Genomic DNA, 17,928 nt, shown 5'->3' with positions numbered 1-17,928 from the left:
CTACGTGCCCCGCGTCATGAACTGCCTGAATTGCAAGCAGTTAGGCCATACAGCCGCCTACTGCTGCAATAAGGCACGTTGTGGCAAGTGTGGGGAGTCTCATGCGGAAGATTCTTGCAGTGTTAACGCTGAAAAGTGTATTCACTGCGGAGAAAATCTGCATGAGCTCTCGACATGTGCGGTGTACATGCAGCGCAGGGATAAAATAAAACGGTCTCTCAAAGAGCGTTCAAAGCGTTCCTACGCTGACATGCTGAAGAAGACCGTTACCACTTCTCCCGTTACTTCGAACCCCTTCGATCTGTTGTCCTCTGATGAAACCGATTCTGACGATTCACCAGCGGGAGCATCTTACGCCAATCCTGGGGAGTCTAGAAAGAGGAAAAATATTTCCTCTCCTAAACTTCCCAGAAAAGGTCCTAAGATTTCTCTAAGTGAAATGAAAGTTACAAGCAAACCAAACAGTGCTGCGGAAAAACCGAAGCAAACTCCTCCTGGGCTGGCAAATTTAAAGTCCCAGAAGGAGTTCCCAGCACTGCCAGGAACATCTAAAACCCCAGTTGCTCCTTTTACACTCCCAGTTGATGAAACAAACTCTGGATTAGTGAAATTTTCTGACATTGTGGACTGGATTTTTGAAACTTTCAATGTACCCGATCCAATTAAAATTTTTCTTACAGCATTCCTCCCAACAGTTAGATCATTTTTGAAGCAGTTGACTGCCCAATGGCCTCTCCTTGCAGCGATTGTATCCTTCGATGCCTAATTCAACTGCGTATATGAAGGATTCTATCTCTGTCTTACAGTGGAATTGTAGAAGTATTTTACCAAAAATTGATTCGTTTAAAGTTTTGATAAATAAAAACAAATGCGATGCATTTTCCCTTTGTGAAACTTGGCTTACTTCAAATATTGATCTCAACTTCCATGATTTTAATATTATTCGCCTTGATCGAGACACCCCATATGGAGGAGTACTTTTAGGGATTAAAAAGTGCTATTCTTTCTATCGTATTAACCTCCCCTCGATTCCAGGCATCGAAGTTGTCGCATGTCAAATGACAATACAAGGTAAAGAGCTTTGTATTGCCTCAATATATATTCCCCCCAGAGCACAGGTTGGGCAACGGCTGCTCTTTGATTTAATAGAACTTCTTCCCTCGCCACGTTTGATTTTGGGAGACTTCAACTCTCATGGCGTGGCTTGGGGTTCCCCATACAATGATAACCGCTCCTCTTTAATCTATAACCTTTGCGATGACTTCGACATGACTATTTTAAACAACGGTGAAATGACACGTATCCCGAAACCTCCAGCGCGCCCAAGCGCTTTGGATCTATCCTTATGTTCGACGTCGCTACGGTTGGATTTCACATGGAAGGTAATCCTCGATCCTCACGGTAGCGACCATCTGCCTATTCTTATTTCAATTACTAACGGGTCAATTCGCATGCGACCAATTGACATTCCGTATGACCTCACACGGAATGTCGATTGGAAGTTATACGAGGAAATGATTTCAAAAGCGGTCGAGTCGATTCAACATCATTCACCACTTGAAGAATACAACCTCCTCGCGGGCTTGATTCTCGACGCCGCGTTGCAAGCCCAAACGAAGAAATATCCCGGCGTAACGATCAAAGAACGGCCTCCCAATCCGTGGTGGGACCAAGAGTGCTCCGATGTCTACACGCAAAGATCCGACGCGTTTAAGGCCTACCAGACGGGAGGTATATCTGGCGACTATTTACGGTATTCGGAGCTTGATACCAAGCTTAAAAGCTTGGCTAAAGCAAAGAAACGTGGATATTGGCGTCGGTTCGTGAACGAGACGTCGAGGGAAACATCGATGAGCACTATTTGGAACACAGCCCGAAGAATGCGGAATCGCGTAACGGTCAACGAAAGCGAGGAGTCTTCAAGTAGGTGGATATTTGATTTTGCCAGGAAAGTATGTCCGGACTCTGTTCCTGAGCAAAATATTGTTCGCGATGCGTCTCCGGGCCACGACGCGATAGAATCACCTTTTACGATGGCAGAATTTTCAGTTGCCCTCCTGTCCTGTAACAATAACGCGCCTGGATTAGATAGAATCAAATTCAACTTGTTGAAGAATCTACCCGGCAATGCCAAGAGGCGCTTGTTGAACTTGTTCAATAAGTTCCTGGAGCAAAACATTGTACCGCAGGATTGGAGGCAAGTGAAGGTGATCGCCATCCAAAAACCAGGGAAACCAGCTTCTGATCACAACTCTTATAGGCCGATTGCAATGCTATCCTGTATCCGGAAATTGATGGAAAAAATGATACTCCGTCGTTTAGTCCACTGGGTCGAATCAAATGGTCTACTATCAGAAACTCAAATTGGCTTCCGCCGTGCCAAAGGGACGAATGATTGTCTTGCGTTGCTTTCAACAGATATTCAGCTGGCGTATGCTCGTAAAGAACAAATGGCGTCTGCGTTCTTGGACATTAAGGGGGCTTTTGATTCCGTTTCTATTGACATTCTTTCGGGTAAACTTCACCGACAAGGATTTTCTCCAATTTTGAACAATTTTTTGCACAATTTGTTGTCCGAAAAGCACATGCATTTTACGCATGGCGATTTGGCAACTTTTCGCATTAGCTACATGGGTCTTCCCCAGGGCTCATGTTTAAGCCCCCTTCTTTACAACTTTTATGTAAATGACATCGACGAATGTCTGGCAAATTCATGCACGATAAGACAACTTGCAGACGACAGTGTAATCTCTGTTACAGGAGCCAAAGCTGCCGATTTGCAAGGACCATTGCAAGATACCTTGGACAATTTGTCTGCTTGGGCTTTACAGCTAGGTATCGAATTCTCTCCGGAGAAGACTGAGATAGTAGTTTTTTCTAGGAAGCATGAACCTGCTCAGCTTCAAACACAATTAATGGGTAAAACGATTTCTCAGGTTTTGGTACACAAATATCTTGGTGTCTGGTTCGACTCTAAAGGCACCTGGGGTTGTCACGTGAGGTATCTGATGAAAAAATGTCAACAAAGAGTGAATTTTCTTCGTACAATAACCAGACAATGGTGGGGAGCCCATCCAGGAGACCTTATAAGGCTTTACCAAACAACGATATTGTCTGTTATTGAATACGGGTGTTTCTGCTTCCGCTCCGCAGCAAACACACATTTGATCAAACTGGAGCGAATACAATATCGTTGTTTGCGTATCGCCTTAGGTTGCATGCAGTCGACCCATACGATGAGTTTGGAGGTTTTAGCTGGAGTACTACCATTGTAAAACCGCTTCTGGAGCCTGTCTTCTCGTATTCTAATCAAATGTGAGGTCTTGAACCGTCCCGTGATTGAAAATTTTGAAAGGTTAATCGAACTTAATTCTCAAACCCGTTTTATGACATTGTATTTCAATCACATGTCCCAAAATATTAACCCTTCTTCGAATATTCCAAATCGTGTCGACTTATCAAATACTTCTGATTCTACTGTGTTTTTCGATACATCCATGATAGAAGAAACTCGTGGAATCCCGGATCATTTACGCGTGCAGCAGATCCCTAAAATTTTTTCCAATAAATATCGAAACATCAACTGCGACAATATGTACTACACTGACGGATCACTTCTTGATGGGTCCACTGGCTTCGGTATCTTCAATAACAATTTAACCGTCTCCCATAAGCTCGATAATCCTGCTTCTGTTTACGTCGCAGAATTAGCTGCAATTCAGTACACCCTAGGGATTATCGAAAAAATGCCCACGGACCATTATTTCATCTTTACGGACAGTCTCAGTTCCATTGAGGCTCTCCGATCGATGAAAGATGTTAAGCACTCTCCGTATTTCCTGGGGAAAATACGGGAACATCTGAGTGCTTTATCCGAAAAATCTACTCAGATTACCTTAGCGTGGGTCCCTTCTCACTGCTCGATACCGGGTAATGAGAAAGCGGACTCTTTGGCTAAGGTGGGCGCAACAAACGGTGATATTTATGAAAGACCAATTGCCTTTAATGAATTTTTCGCACTTGTACGTCAGAATACGATCATCAGTTGGCAAAATGCTTGGACCAGAGGGGAATTGGGAAGGTGGTTACATTCCATAATCCCCAAAGTATCGACGAACCCGTGGTTCAAGGGGTTGGATATAGGTCGGGATTTCATTTGCGTGATGTCCCGGCTTATGTCCAATCACTATAGATTTGACGCGCTCCTCCGTCGTGTTGGGCTCGGGGAAAGTGGTATCTGTGCCTGTGGTGAAGGTTATCACGACATAGAGCATGTGGTTTGGTCATGCCCTGTACACCGTGACGCCAGGTCTAAATTAATAGCTTCCCTGCAGGCCGAGGGTAGACAGCCGGCTGTTCCTGTTCGTGATGTCTTGGCGAGCCGTGACCTATCCTACATGTCCCTTATATACGTTTTCCTGAAATCCATCCACGCCCCAGTCTAGTCCCGTTCCCCTCCGTCTACACCCAACAAAACGACAAGAACACGTTTGAACCTTAAGCACAAAACCAGCAACCAGACCCCGCACAGGTTCTATTGGACCCAAGGACTACGAGCCTCTGTCCCAACTCACGACATCGTGGCTCAGCAGAACGAATCCATACATGCCATTCGACGATTATCAGACGACCATTGAACAACAAAACACTGATTGGAAATCCCATGCTAGTTTTAAGTTAGACTTAATTTCAGCTCGTAGTCGGCAGCGAGGATAAAAAATTTGCTTTAGTTTTTAAGTCATCAGATATAATTGGCGCCGTTAAACATTAAATTGTATTTGTGCCGTGTCAAATAAATGTTATGTGAAGAAAAAAAAAAAAAAATAATGGGAGTGAAGTTTTTTAGTCTCATATTAGGACCGAGGCTCATATTAGGACGCACGCGGCTGTTTTCCTATGTTAGGGGCGGCGTACAACAGCGTCTGATCCGGAGCGGGCGGCTGAATCATGAAATGCGGTGCCTCGCCAGCTATATCAAACACGGCAGTCCCGTCGCGAGACTAGGTAATGCAGCCCTAGTAAGACAACATACCGAATATTAAATACTACGAACAATACAGATATTATTACGAAACGGAATAATCGGCATGGACCTAGGCAAACGAAAAAGAACAACGATTATTGAAAACTCGGTGGAAACTTGGAATGTAAGTACTCTACTCGAACCGGCACGCGCAAGTATCCTGGCTAGAGAGCTGCGGAAGGTGAATGTGGAGGTTGCAGCTATCCAAGAGGTGCGGTGGCCGAAATCGGGAGAACGCGAATTCCGAGCAGTAGATCCTATTGCGGACACTTCATTTATGTACCACTTCTACTATAGCGGCGGCGTGAAAGCAGAAAGAGGAGTCGGTTTCGTGTTAATCGCAAAACAGATGAAGCGTGTCATTAGATGGAGGCCGATCAGTGACCATATGCGTGTTGAGAAATAAGGGCAAATTCTTCAACTACAGCCCAATAAATGTGTACGCACCGACCAACGAGAAACCCGATGACGAAAAGGAGGATTTCTATGAGCTCCTGGAAAGGACATAGAATGAGTGCCCAGGACACGATATAAAGATTGTCATCGGAGATACAAATGCACAGGTCGGACAGGAAGACTTCTTCCGCCCCGTAACTGGTAGGGAAAGCTTCCACTCTACTACGAACGACAATGGCCTTAAGGCTTGTTAATTTCGCTGCAGCTAGGGGAATGGCTATCTATAGCACTTATTTTGAACGCCGGAACATACGTAAGCACAGCTGGATGCACCCGAATGGCGAGCTTTACTTTCAAATTGACCACGTTCTGATTGATGGACGGCACTTTTCAGACGTTACAGACGTGAGGTCGTTCAGAGGACCGAACGTTGACCCGGATGACTATCTCGTAGTAGCCAAAATCCGCGCCCGGCTGTCCAACGTGTTGAAATCCAAGGCAACGAGGAGGATGCAGTTGAACATACAGCGGTTATCAACTGAAGGAGTGGCTGCAGAGTACTCGCAGAAGGTTGATGAACGGATTGAGGAAAGAGTTGAACCTGAAGGGAACCTGAATGAACAGTGGAGGCATATCCACAGTTCGATCAGCACTACAGCGCGAGAAGTGTTGGGTACAACTGCGGCAGCCGCGTCCAATGATTGGTTTGCCGCGGAGTGCCAGCGAGGTCACATATTGGCCACGGCTGTGACTCGTCAGAGCGAGGGTAGATATCGAGATGCTAGAGCCGCTGAAAAGAGACTCCATCGCCGAAGAAACGACAGCACACGGAGCGTATTCGTGCGGAGGTGGAAGGTTGCTTCTCCAGGCACGATGCGACGAGCTTCTACAAGAAGGTCAACGTAATCAGGAATCGAAACGTGTCAGTCCCTGTCATGTGCAACGATAGGGAGAGGAACCTGATAACCGATAAAACAGAGGTGGCCAGGCGTTGGAAGGAACACTTCAGTGTGCTGTTGAACGGTGAGGGGAACAGTGGAATCGAAAGGAGCAGGATGACTATTGAGAATGATGGTCAAGCTGTGGATACACCATCCATGGACGAGGTGAAAAAAGCAGTGAAAGAACTGAGAAACTGCAAGGTAGCCGGAAAGGACGGCATTCCCGCCGAACTCTTCAAAGTCGGGAGCGAACAGCTGTATCGTGCCATCCATCGGATCATGCTGAGAGTGTGGTCTGATGAAGAATTGCCCTCGGACTGGTTGGAGGGTTTCATATGCCCGATCTACAAAAAAGGTCATCGCCTGGACTGTAGCAATTATCGGGGCATAACTCTCTCAATACCGTGTACAAAATTCTCTCCCGCATCCTGTTCCACAGACTGAGGCCGTTGCAGGAGACCTTTGTTGGCGAGTACCAATGCGGTTTTCGAGGGGGACGCTCCACGACGGACCAAATGTTTACCTTGCGACAAATCCTCGATAAATTTCGAGAATACAACTTGCAGACGCACCATCTGTTCATAGACTTCAAGGCAGCGTACGATTCAGATGAGAGAAATGAGTTATGGCAGATTATTAGTGCACCAGGCATACAAATCGGCGGATATAGTAAAGCGGATAAAACACGGCAGGCTTCAGTGGGCTGGGCATGTAGCGAGAATGCCGGATGAGCGTCAAGCGAAGGCTATATTTAGCAAGAATTCCGATAGAGGTCGTCGACTCTGGGGTAGACCCCGCACTCGTTGGATGTGTGCTGTCGACGAGGATGCACGCGAAATAGGTGTTAGGGGCGATTGGAGGATAGCAGCCCAAGACCGAGAGACATGGCGACGTATTCTGGATTCGGTACTGGATCGATAATCGGTCTGTCGCCTTTAAAGTAAAGTAAGGAAGCACAACGTATGTATGTCAACAAACCGTCCCCTTTCTCGAATTCCTTCATTCTATCACCTACGCTGCGCCGCCTTCTTGCTGCGTAAGCTCTCTCCGTAGGTATTCAAAACAATCACACTGTTTTTTTCAATGTGACTTTGTTCGCTGCGTAATGGTTACTATTAATAATGAAGAATAAAAACTTTGTGAGTTTTCGTCGATCAATGGACGAAAATTGTTTTTTAATTGTTCTGTGATAATGGACCAAGCCATCAATGATTATTCTTTGGTTCAATCAAAGTGAACCAAGAACATTTTATCAATTACTAACCTGTCTCTGTTGAACTTACAACACATATTTTTTCAATTGTCAGATCACATGATATCATTGAAGAGTAACTCTAACTTATAACCTAAAAATAGCGCAAACATATTTAAAACTTTGATATTTGGAGAGCAGCAAGCTTCAGTCTCGTTTTTCTCGAAATGATCAAAATGTCATTTCGTCCAGTCTGACCTAACACCGACCATATATACTCTAGAAAAAGTTATTGTGCTCAATGTCTTTTCGTATAAGAAAGCTCACCTCAGTTTAGCATCTCTCAGGAGAGATTTTACAGATTTCATCGCGGTGCTTCTCGTCGTCGAGTAGCGTTATATATGGTTATTTTATATGGTTATTTTTGAATCCGAAACGTTATCTGTAGGCCGGAAATAGACCCCAGATGCTATTTTGAGTTTTAAGATGACGTCTTCAGGTTTCTGTAACATAGGCTTAAAAGGCCGAATACTTTCCAATATGATTGCCGAAATCGGGATGATGCCTAGAGCCCATTTTGACATTCAGATGGTGTAGTTTTCGTTTTTCGAAAAATAATCAAAAATGGTCAAAAATTACCTAGTATAGGAATATGGCTATTTCAGGAGCTAAAATGGTGCCCAAGAACCGGAAATCGAATCCGAAGTGGCAACTTCCATTTGCTAGAAATTTGCTAAAAATGGTCATTCTAGAAACGAGATGATGCCCAGAGACCAGAAATCAAAAAAAAAAATAATAATAATGATAGAGCATTCTGGCTTTGCTTGATTGGTATAATATTTCTGAGGGTTTGCTTGATTGGTATAATATTCTCTGCGAAGTTTTAGACAGTAATTTTATGCTTCTGAAAAATATATGAACAATACGCATACAAAAATTTTAAGTGTACACCACAAATATATTATTTTTATTCAAATATCTAAAAAAAACATAATCTGAGACTTATTTTCAAACATTGATAGTTGACTGAACTAGGAAAATTAAATATTAAAAAGACCTAATCTTTTATTAAAAATTTCTTACTATCAGCATTTTTTCACAGTTTAAATTTTTTCTGGATAAAAAAACTATCCACAACCTTTCCAAAGACACTAAACAGATTAAACAAACCGTTTTAGCAACAAATATTTTTTTCAATAATAAGCTCTCGGCTCACGGCACGATACATTTTCTGTTTTACTGAGCCAAGTACAATTCGTATTAATTCTACGTTAGCAGGGAAAAGAGGGAGGCCTTTTTTTATCCTCGCGGCCGACTACGAGCTAGTGGGGATTTAGGGTGAGAGGAGGGAAATAAAATTCTTGCTTAAAACTAAATAAGATATACGATCTATTTGTGTTTCGACTGGTGTTCTTTTTTGTTTTTTAAACATAGATTTAGGCTCTTCGTGTTCGTGTTTCCAGCGTCGTATACGGGTATTCTGACAAATAGACAAAAGAATATTAAATTTTAATGTCAGTCTTTTTCAAATAACAGTACAGTTGTGTCATGTACTGGAGATCACCGCTTCCCAGAATGTCTCTAACGGGTACGTTCGGTTGTTTTCCTCGGGCCCGGAGGGAATCTACAAGCTCGGACCTAACATCACAGAATTCGGCACACGACCAAACAACATGCTCGATGTCATGGTAGCCATCGCCACAAACGCAGTGATTACTGTCTACAAGCCCTATACGAAAGAGATGCGTGTTTAACGTATAGTGATTGGACATAAGTCTGGACATCACGCGAATGAAGTCTCCACCTACATCCAATCCCTTGAACCATGCTTTCGTCGATACCTTAGGAAAAATGGAATGTAGCCACCGTCCCAGTTCATCTGAGTTCCATGATGATTGCCAACTGATGAGTGTTCTCTGACGCAAAATGCTATAAAATTCATCATAAGCAATTGGTCTTACATAAATATCGCCATCAATAGCACCTACCTTAGCTAAAGAGTCAGCCTTTTCATTACCCGGAATCGAGCAGTGGTAACCCGGTAATTTTTATCTGTTAAAGCACTTAAAAACCGCCGTATTTTCCCCAGGAAATACGGGGTGTGCTTCACAGGCTTCATCGATCGCAGAGCCTCAATGGCACTGAGACTATCTGTGAAGATGAAGTAGTGGTCTATGGGTAGGGTTTCGATGATTCCAAGAGAGTACTGAATAGCAGCAAGCTCTGCGACGTACACGGAAGCAGGAGTATCGAGTTTGTAGGAGGCGGTAAAATTTTCGTGGAAACACCGAAGCCAGTGGACTCATCTAGATTAGATCCGTCAGTGTAAAACCTTTTATCATAACTAACATGTTTAAACTTATTTGAAAAAATCTTAGGGATCTCTTGGGGTCGCAATTGATCCGGGATACCAGAAATGTCTTGTTTCATGGTGGTGTCGAAGAATATAGCATTATTAGAAGTATCTAAAAGTGCGACATTGGAGGAATCGTATGAAGAAGGATTAATAGCTTGAGCCATATAGTCAAAATATATCTGGATTGAGATTGAAGGTCGACCAACCTCTCGAAATTTTCAATTACTAATGGGTTCATAACTGTGCATCGAATTAGCAACCGGTAAGAGAGATTCCAAAAACGATGTTTCAACGGAAAAATACCCGCTAACACTTCAAGACTCATCGTATGGGTCGACTGCATGCAACCCAAGGCAATACGCAAACAACGATATTGTATTCTCTCTAATTTTATAATGTGCGTGTTCGCGGCGGAGCGAAAACAGAAACAGCCGTACTCAAGAGCTGACAATATCGTTGTTTGGTAAAGCCTTAGAAGGTCTCCTGGGTGGGCTCCCCACCAGGTTCCGGTAATTGTACGAAGAAAATTAATCCACTGTTGGCATTTTCGTATCAGATACCTAATATGACAAGCCCAGGTGCATTTAGAGTCCAACCAGACCCTGAGATATTTAGCGACTAAAACCTGAGAGATCGTTTTACCCGTTAGTACGAGCTGCAGCTGAGCTGGGTTATGCTTCCTAGAAAAAACGACCAACTCAGTTTTCTCCGGAGAGAATTCGATACCCAGCTTAAGAGCCCATTCAGACAAATTGTCTAAGGTATCTTGCAATGGTCCTTGCAGATCGCTAGCCTCGCTACCAGTAATGGATACAACGCTATCGTCTGCAAGTTGCCTTAGCGTGCATGAATTTGCAAGACATTCATCGATGTCATTGACGTAAAAATTATATAAGAGAGGACTTAAACATGAGCCCTGGGGAAGGCCCATGTAACTAATTCGGGAAGTTGTCGAATCGCCATGTGAGAAATACATATGCGTTTCTGACAACAAATTGAGCGAAAAGTTATTCAAATTTGGTGAAAGTCCCTGCGAATGAAGTTTCGCGCTTAAAACTTCTACAGAGACAGAGTCAAAAGCCCCCTTAATATCCAAGAACGCAGAAGCCATTTCAACAAGCGTCTTTTTGCAGAGTCGGGTAGATTCTTCAACAGGTTGAATTTTATTCTATCTAACCTTGGAGCCTTATTGTTGCACGACAGGAGAGCCATTGAAAATTCCAACATCGAAAATGGAGGCTCTTCCGTAGTTACTATAAACGCGTCGCGAAAGGTTTTCTGTTGCGGCACAGAGTCCGGACAGACCTTTTTGGCAAAATCAAGTATCCAGCGATCTGAATACTCCTCACTCTCATTCGAAACGTCACGGTTCCGCATGCGCCTGGCGGTATCCCAAAGAGTGCTCATCGCTGTTTCCCTCGACAACGCGTTTACGAACCGCCGCCAGTACCCGCGTTTTTTCGCCTTTACTAAGCTCTTCATCTGCCTGCCCAGTGCCTCGTACTTCCGAAGCAGGTTGACAGTGCCGTACTCCCGGTAGTCCTTATACGCCGCGGACCTTCGCACGTACAGCTCAGAGCACTCTTTGTCACACCATTTGTTGGGAGGGCGCTGTCTAATCGTTACCCCGGGTATCGGTTTCGTCTGAGCTTGAGTCGCGGCGTCGATTATCAAGCCAGCTAAGAACGCGTATTCTTCCTCCGGAGGAAGTTCCTCGTGAGTCTCGATAGATTCCGCTATAATAGACTCATAACACTTCCAATCAATATTACGTGTAAAATCGTAGGAAATATTGATTGGGTTCGGAAGAGTTGAACCATTAGCAATTGATATAACGATTGGAAGATGATCACTACCGTGGGGATCGTTGATTACTTTCCACTGGCAATCTAACGCTAGTGATGTCGAGCAGAGGGATAGGTCAAGCACGCTTTCACGTGCTGGAGGGCTAGGTACACGTGTCGCTTCCCCAGTATTCAAAACTGTCATATTGAAGTCGTCGATCAAGTTACAGATTAAAGAAGATCGGTTGTCGTCGTACAGCGACCCCCATAGCGAACAGTGAGAGTTAAAATCTCCCAAAATCAAAAAAGGTGCGGGAAGCAATTCTGCTATATCAAGGAGTTGCTTCTGTTCAATCCGCGCGGATGGGGGAATATATAACGAAACAATTTGAATGGCAACAACTTCAATATTCGAGATCGAGGGGAGGTCGATTCTGAAAAAAGAATAGCACTTTTTGATCCCTAAAAGTACCCCTCCACCGTGTGAGTCTCGATCTCGACGAATAATGTCAAAATCGTGGAAATTGAGTTGATCGTTCGAATTGAGAAAGGTTTCACAGAACGCAAATGCGTCACAATTGTATGTATTCATCAAATGAGAAAATAAATCGAATTTGGGGATGATACTTCTGCAATTCCACTGTAATACAGTGATAAAATTCCTAACCTCTTTCGCCGTATTAGTCATCGAAAGATACGATAGCTGAAATGAGGGGCCAAGTTCCTGCAAGTTGCTTCAAAAAGGTTTTCACTGTAGGAAGAAGGGCAAGAAGAATATTTTGTAGGGGATCTGGTATGTTGAATGTTTTAAATATCCAGTCCACAATATCAGAAAATTTTATGAACCCTGTTTCTTTTTTATCTTCTGATCGAGAAATGGGTGCACGAGGGGTTTTTGGTGCCCCAGGAAGCGGTGGGTACTCCTGGTTTGATTTGAAATTAAAACCGGGGGGTACTTGCTTCGGTTTTTCTTCACCGCTTCCTTTTTGTGTTGTCTTATTGGTCATTCCGCTAGGGGTTATCTTACGACCTTTGCGAGAAAGATTAGGAGAGTTGAGTAAACTCCTCTTCCTAGATCCCTCTGGCAAGGCATAGGAACAGCCTTCGACGGGATCGTCAGATGTACCCTCATCAGTTGGCAAGAAGGAAAAGATGTTTACTGTCGAGGGTGGCTCAGCCCTCTTAAGCATTTCTGCAAAAGAGCGCTTTGATCGTTCCTTAAGGGAACGCTTAATTTTTTCCTCGCGCTGTTTGTACGCGGGACATGCCGGAAGGTCATGCCGAGTTCCCTCGCAATAAAGACACTTTTCAGTAACCCTGTCCAAGCGGACGTAGTTCAGCAGCGCGGATCCGGCGAATGTTACTCGGAAGGAATCCGAAGGGAGGAATTTCTTCTTCCCTTCTTCGATGGATACTGAATGCAATTGCTTGCAATCCAGTATCTTTACACTTTGCATCAAGGGGTTTTTAAAACAGCCAACTCCATGACGCAAAATGTCATCGACAGTGAGATTCCCCTCGGTAACCACACCGTCGATTTCTTCATCCTTGGCAGGGATGTACACGCGATACTCTCTCGTGAAGAGCTCGTAGCCAGCAATTTCGTTTGCTTGCTTCAAGCTACTCACGACAACTCGCAGTTTGTTCGGCCTCACCTTCGTAATCTCGGTTACGGCCGAAAAAAGTTTTGCCAGGACTTTGCCATTTTGAATAATATTCAATGGCTTCTTTATGGGCCGGAAAAAAACAACGTAGGGACCGCCAGCGGCATCTGGGTAAGCTTTTACCCGTACTTCGGTACTCTTGGTACAGGACTTGGCAAAGGGGAGGGCACAGGGGAAGGTAGGGGTGAGCTGATGGTAGAAATTTCAATTTCTTCCCCGTTTGTTTCCACATCCAAGAAAAGTTGCACCTGCATGTCGTCCATTTTGCGGGAGCGTTACGCTCTACCGCACACAAACGATAAATATTCGAATATGGGGGGGAGGGGGTTCAAGTAGTTGATATTAAATTGTAAAAACAATTTTTCAATCTACAATGGATCAAATAAAAAAAAAGACAGTAATACTAATACTAATAACAATAGTAATAATTTTAATAATAATAATTGTAGTAATAATAATAATAATAACAATAATAATAATATCAATAATAATATTAATAATAATATTGTAACATAGTAATAATATTGATAATAATAGTAACAATTCTAAAGGTAATACTTCACCGAACGTCTAAGTCACGACCTCACGGCTCTGATAGTTGGATTAATCGAGTGTCTCCGCAGAACAAACAATGACGATCCAGCTTCGTGTTGTGACACAGTGGCCGTATCTTACACGCGACCTTGTAGATGCCACTTGTAGTTGACTTCCACTCGCTCGATCGTATGGTGGTCCGTGCTGCTAGCGGGGTAACAGCGGTGCGGGAGAATTATTCTTGCTGATATATCAGCTGCGTATCGAATCACTGGCGGGGTAGCCTGCTCCTACCAGTGTGCAGATGTTTCTGCCGATATACAACAGGCTATTGTTATCGCGCAACACAAGAACTAATCGACAAAAAAACACCCGTACGATAACTCGTGTATTGTTATTTTGCGAACTCAAACGGAGATAAACAATTTGCGTCTAATCGAGACGAAAGCAAAACAACGAATGGGCTCAATGAGTTTCTACTCCTTAAGTTCGATTTCCTGAAGGCACAAAGAACTCTGTGCTGAAATATGACAGCAATTTAATGAGCCGCATGCCTGTTAATAATAGAAATATTTTTATACCCAAAACAGTTTATTTGATCGGTATTGTCTTGGGCAAAATTATAGATAACAATTTTCTACTTTCAAAAATAGTATACACTGGAAAAAAATATAAATATGTAAAATAGTATACACTGTTAAATAGAAAATAAAAAAAAATGTGGAAAATTTTAATTTTAATTTTTTTCTCCAACGTTCCGTTCCAATTGGAATTTGACAAACTTTCCTGGAAGTTACCCAGTCCTATAAAGATTAGTATTTTAAAGATGTAAAGCAACAAGTTAAGATTAAAAAGAAATGAATAATACATATCAATCAGAATAGATTTATGTATATATCATAGCTTTAAAAAACAATTTTAAAACATTCTCGATTTTTAGACGATATTTTCTTTGTTTGGTTTCGATAAAAAAGCAATAGAAGTATCCTGTTCGCATTCCATTTTCTCATAAAAACTTTTTATTAAACTGAGCTGAGCTTGTTTCAACCCTGCCAGCGCTGTATCTTCCCTCCGGGTTTCACTCTGGATTCCTGCTGCAGTACCAGCAACGCAAAGCAAAGAAAGGATAGCATAGCCAGAGCAATCGCGAAGTCGTCTGCTGAAAAGCCACGCAAGCGATGAAAGGCATCGAAATTGATTGCTACCGTGAGGTTGCAATTATTTCCAATGGTTCAGCATTATTTTCCCGGACGACTACCAGCAGAGCACTGAGCTTGTGCTAGATGGGTTGCCCATACTTAGCGTTGCTACAGGGGAAGGCTTAGCAATTGAAATGAGCCATAAAAAATGACTGTCGCGCTGACACTTTCCTTTGGAAATAAAACTTGAAAATCACAAATGCCCCCTGTGACGGTTGTTGGGAAAAAGTTTTCAATTCATTCATAAAAATTAATTCGAAACTTTTCCGCCCGCCATGAATCCAATGACGAAGCAAGACAACAATCGACCGTTAGCAGAGCAAACGAGCTTGTCGGTTCTGTACTGTGGTGAATCATGACTGAACTTTCAATTAGCACTTCCTTCTTGCGTATACGAACCTCATTTTAGCTCTTACTCTCAGGTTTAGGTTGCGGCTTGCAGCACTCGTTCTGATTAGAGCTTCAAACCGAAACTCGCGGAGGTTTTTCCTTTCAGAAAATTTATTTTAAGAAGATATTATCAGCGGCGCATATTGCTGCTTCCGTCTCCCTCAGCTTAATGGATTCCCCATCCACTCGCAATCGCTATTCCCGCCGTTTTATGCAATATTAACAAATTGTTTTAATTAGGGACTCCATTTTAAATTAAATTACTTGTTCTGTCTTTCTATCGTTTCCGACCTTATCCGGCTGGCTGTCCATTTCGCCCTGCTTTACGAATCGCCGATCTGCCGCCGCTGGATTGCCTATCTCATTATCATCACCCGACAACCCCGTGGTGTGGGGGGAACGGGTTTCCGGTGCATGGCGAAAATTAAACCCCCGAATCATCCCGGCCAAACTTCAGCGCACATTAATCACATCCGGGACGTGGCCGGAGTGGACCACGTCGGCATCGGTGCCGGATACGATGGCGTCAATCTGTAAGTTAATTAACTAGCGGCTGTAGTTTTTACCTGGAAGCCGAAAGGGGTTGCTATACTCGAGGAAACTTCTTCGGGCGCTAATTTAAACTTTGAGCTGCGATGCACAGTGGGATGATGGTTAATAAATTATTATAAATTCTTTCGGGAATATATTTGGCTGCATTTTTTTCAACCTACGCCACACTGTGCATTTGCGCCCAGCGAAAAACCGAAGAGTTCCTTCTGTAATCCACTCACACAGCATGCATCTAACCTGATAATAGATCAGAAGGTAGCTTGATGAGTGACTAACCGTCAGCAGATTTCTGCAGAAGTTTTAATTTTTCTGTTTGCGATTATCTCGTTACGTTTCGTTCCATGCGACAAACATCAACACAAAAAACAAAATCCCCGTCCACTCACAAAGAGTACCACAAGGACTAGAAGACGTATCGCGGTATCCGTATCTATTCGCCGAGTTGCTCATCTCGGAAAAGTGGACCGAGGAGGATATCGCCAAACTGGCGGGGAAAAATTTGATTAGAGTCTTCAAACAAGTCGAACAGGTAAGCCAAAACAAGTGTACTTTTTGCCTGCTTGAAATTTAGATCGATTTTATGTTTTTTTTTCTATTCGATTAGATTCGTGACCAACTGGAAGCACAAGGCATGCTGCCAATCGATCAATCGATCCCACCGGAGGATATACTCGGGAGATCCTACTGCCGCTATTCGGGCCCACGGACGTGACGCAAACGAAATCTTCCCGGAAGTTACCAACTTTCATTAAACCAATCAAAGGTCCGTCATGCCAACGGTGTAAGATAAATGCAACAAATAAATCACACACAAAAAAGAACAAAAACAAACTAGCACATTTGTACACACATTTACCACAGTAGGATAAAGTTCACCAAAAAATTATTAAAAAAAAAAACTCTATACCAAATCGAAATATCTCACGCCACACGGAGTCGAATGTTGATCGCAAGAGAGAAACGAAAAAAAAAACACAAGCCAACAATCAATCGAAAAAGTTGATTTTATTACTAGCGAGAGGTGAGAGTAATAGGCAGAGAGAAAAGAGTTCGCATATCATAAGCTAACAAAAAAATTTGACACGGACCCAACCAGATGAATCTTAAAACCATTGAACAAAAAAATAAAGATACTTTACGAAAACACTACCAAATTCCCCCAAAGAAACACGAAACAATTTTTCGTATATTTTTCTAACTGATAGAAAATTTATCATCAACTCTCAAACACACACAACAAAAATTCACACATCCACTCTAGAGCATCACGCACCAGGCTGACCCCGTTCATCCTGTTCTTCAGTTTCGGCGAAAAAACTGCAGATCAAAACCAAACATTGTGGAACGAAAATAAATTCTAAATGAGAAATTTTAGGCTAAAGCAGTGTAAAGAAAAATCAAGTGAAATTTAATCAAACAATAACTGTGTAGAAATTACTGACATGTTACATAATAAAAAGGGACAAACAATTCCAAAGGAAAGCGGACCGTGCGTTCCCAACTGGAAGGTCAAAGTGTGAACAAGTCCCGAACGATTTTATGGCCTTTCTCAGATTTTGGCTGGTATGAGTAATCGAGATTTCGCTCCCCACCAAGAACAATCACCATAAATTGTAATTACCGAGGCGTACCATTAATCATTGCTTCGGTCGATTTTTGGTTCCCCGCTGGTCTCCGCTGCAGGATTGTGAGATGGCGAAGTAAACAACCATCGCGCTAGTAAAACAAACCAGTTTCATGCTAATTAATCCCGTGTCATGAGTGGTTGTGCGAGCCACCTGCTTTTCCATTCCATCTCAGTTTGCTTTTTTAAAGTGAGAACACCAATTGGGGTCGCGTTTCAGACGACTTACTATGATTCGGGAAACGATAGTGAAATGATACAATTTAGTGAGAC

At 43.0% G+C, this 17,928-nt stretch overlaps 1 protein-coding gene across 8 annotated transcripts in view; it reads left to right on the top strand.

Annotated features, from left to right (window-relative positions):
- LOC129732671 (dipeptidase 1) overlaps positions 1-17,513 on the top strand; it is a 649,785-nt gene extending 632,272 nt beyond the window's left edge. For all 8 annotated transcript variants that reach the window (XM_055693747.1, XM_055693745.1, XM_055693749.1 and 5 more), the window contains 3 exons: positions 15,937-16,012; positions 16,422-16,560; positions 16,636-17,513. In XM_055693747.1, coding sequence (XP_055549722.1) covers positions 15,937-16,012; positions 16,422-16,560; positions 16,636-16,743 — 323 coding nt within the window. In that variant the 3' untranslated portion in view covers positions 16,744-17,513. The remainder of the gene's footprint in view (positions 1-15,936; positions 16,013-16,421; positions 16,561-16,635) is intronic.
- The last annotated feature ends 415 nt before the right edge of the window (positions 17,514-17,928 follow it).

Source organism: Wyeomyia smithii, chromosome 3 (genome assembly GCF_029784165.1).
Source record: "Wyeomyia smithii strain HCP4-BCI-WySm-NY-G18 chromosome 3, ASM2978416v1, whole genome shotgun sequence".
NCBI lineage: Eukaryota > Metazoa > Arthropoda > Insecta > Diptera > Culicidae > Wyeomyia > Wyeomyia smithii.
The sequence above is the reverse complement of the archived record's forward strand: the minus strand, read 5'-3'. Positions and strand labels throughout refer to the sequence as shown.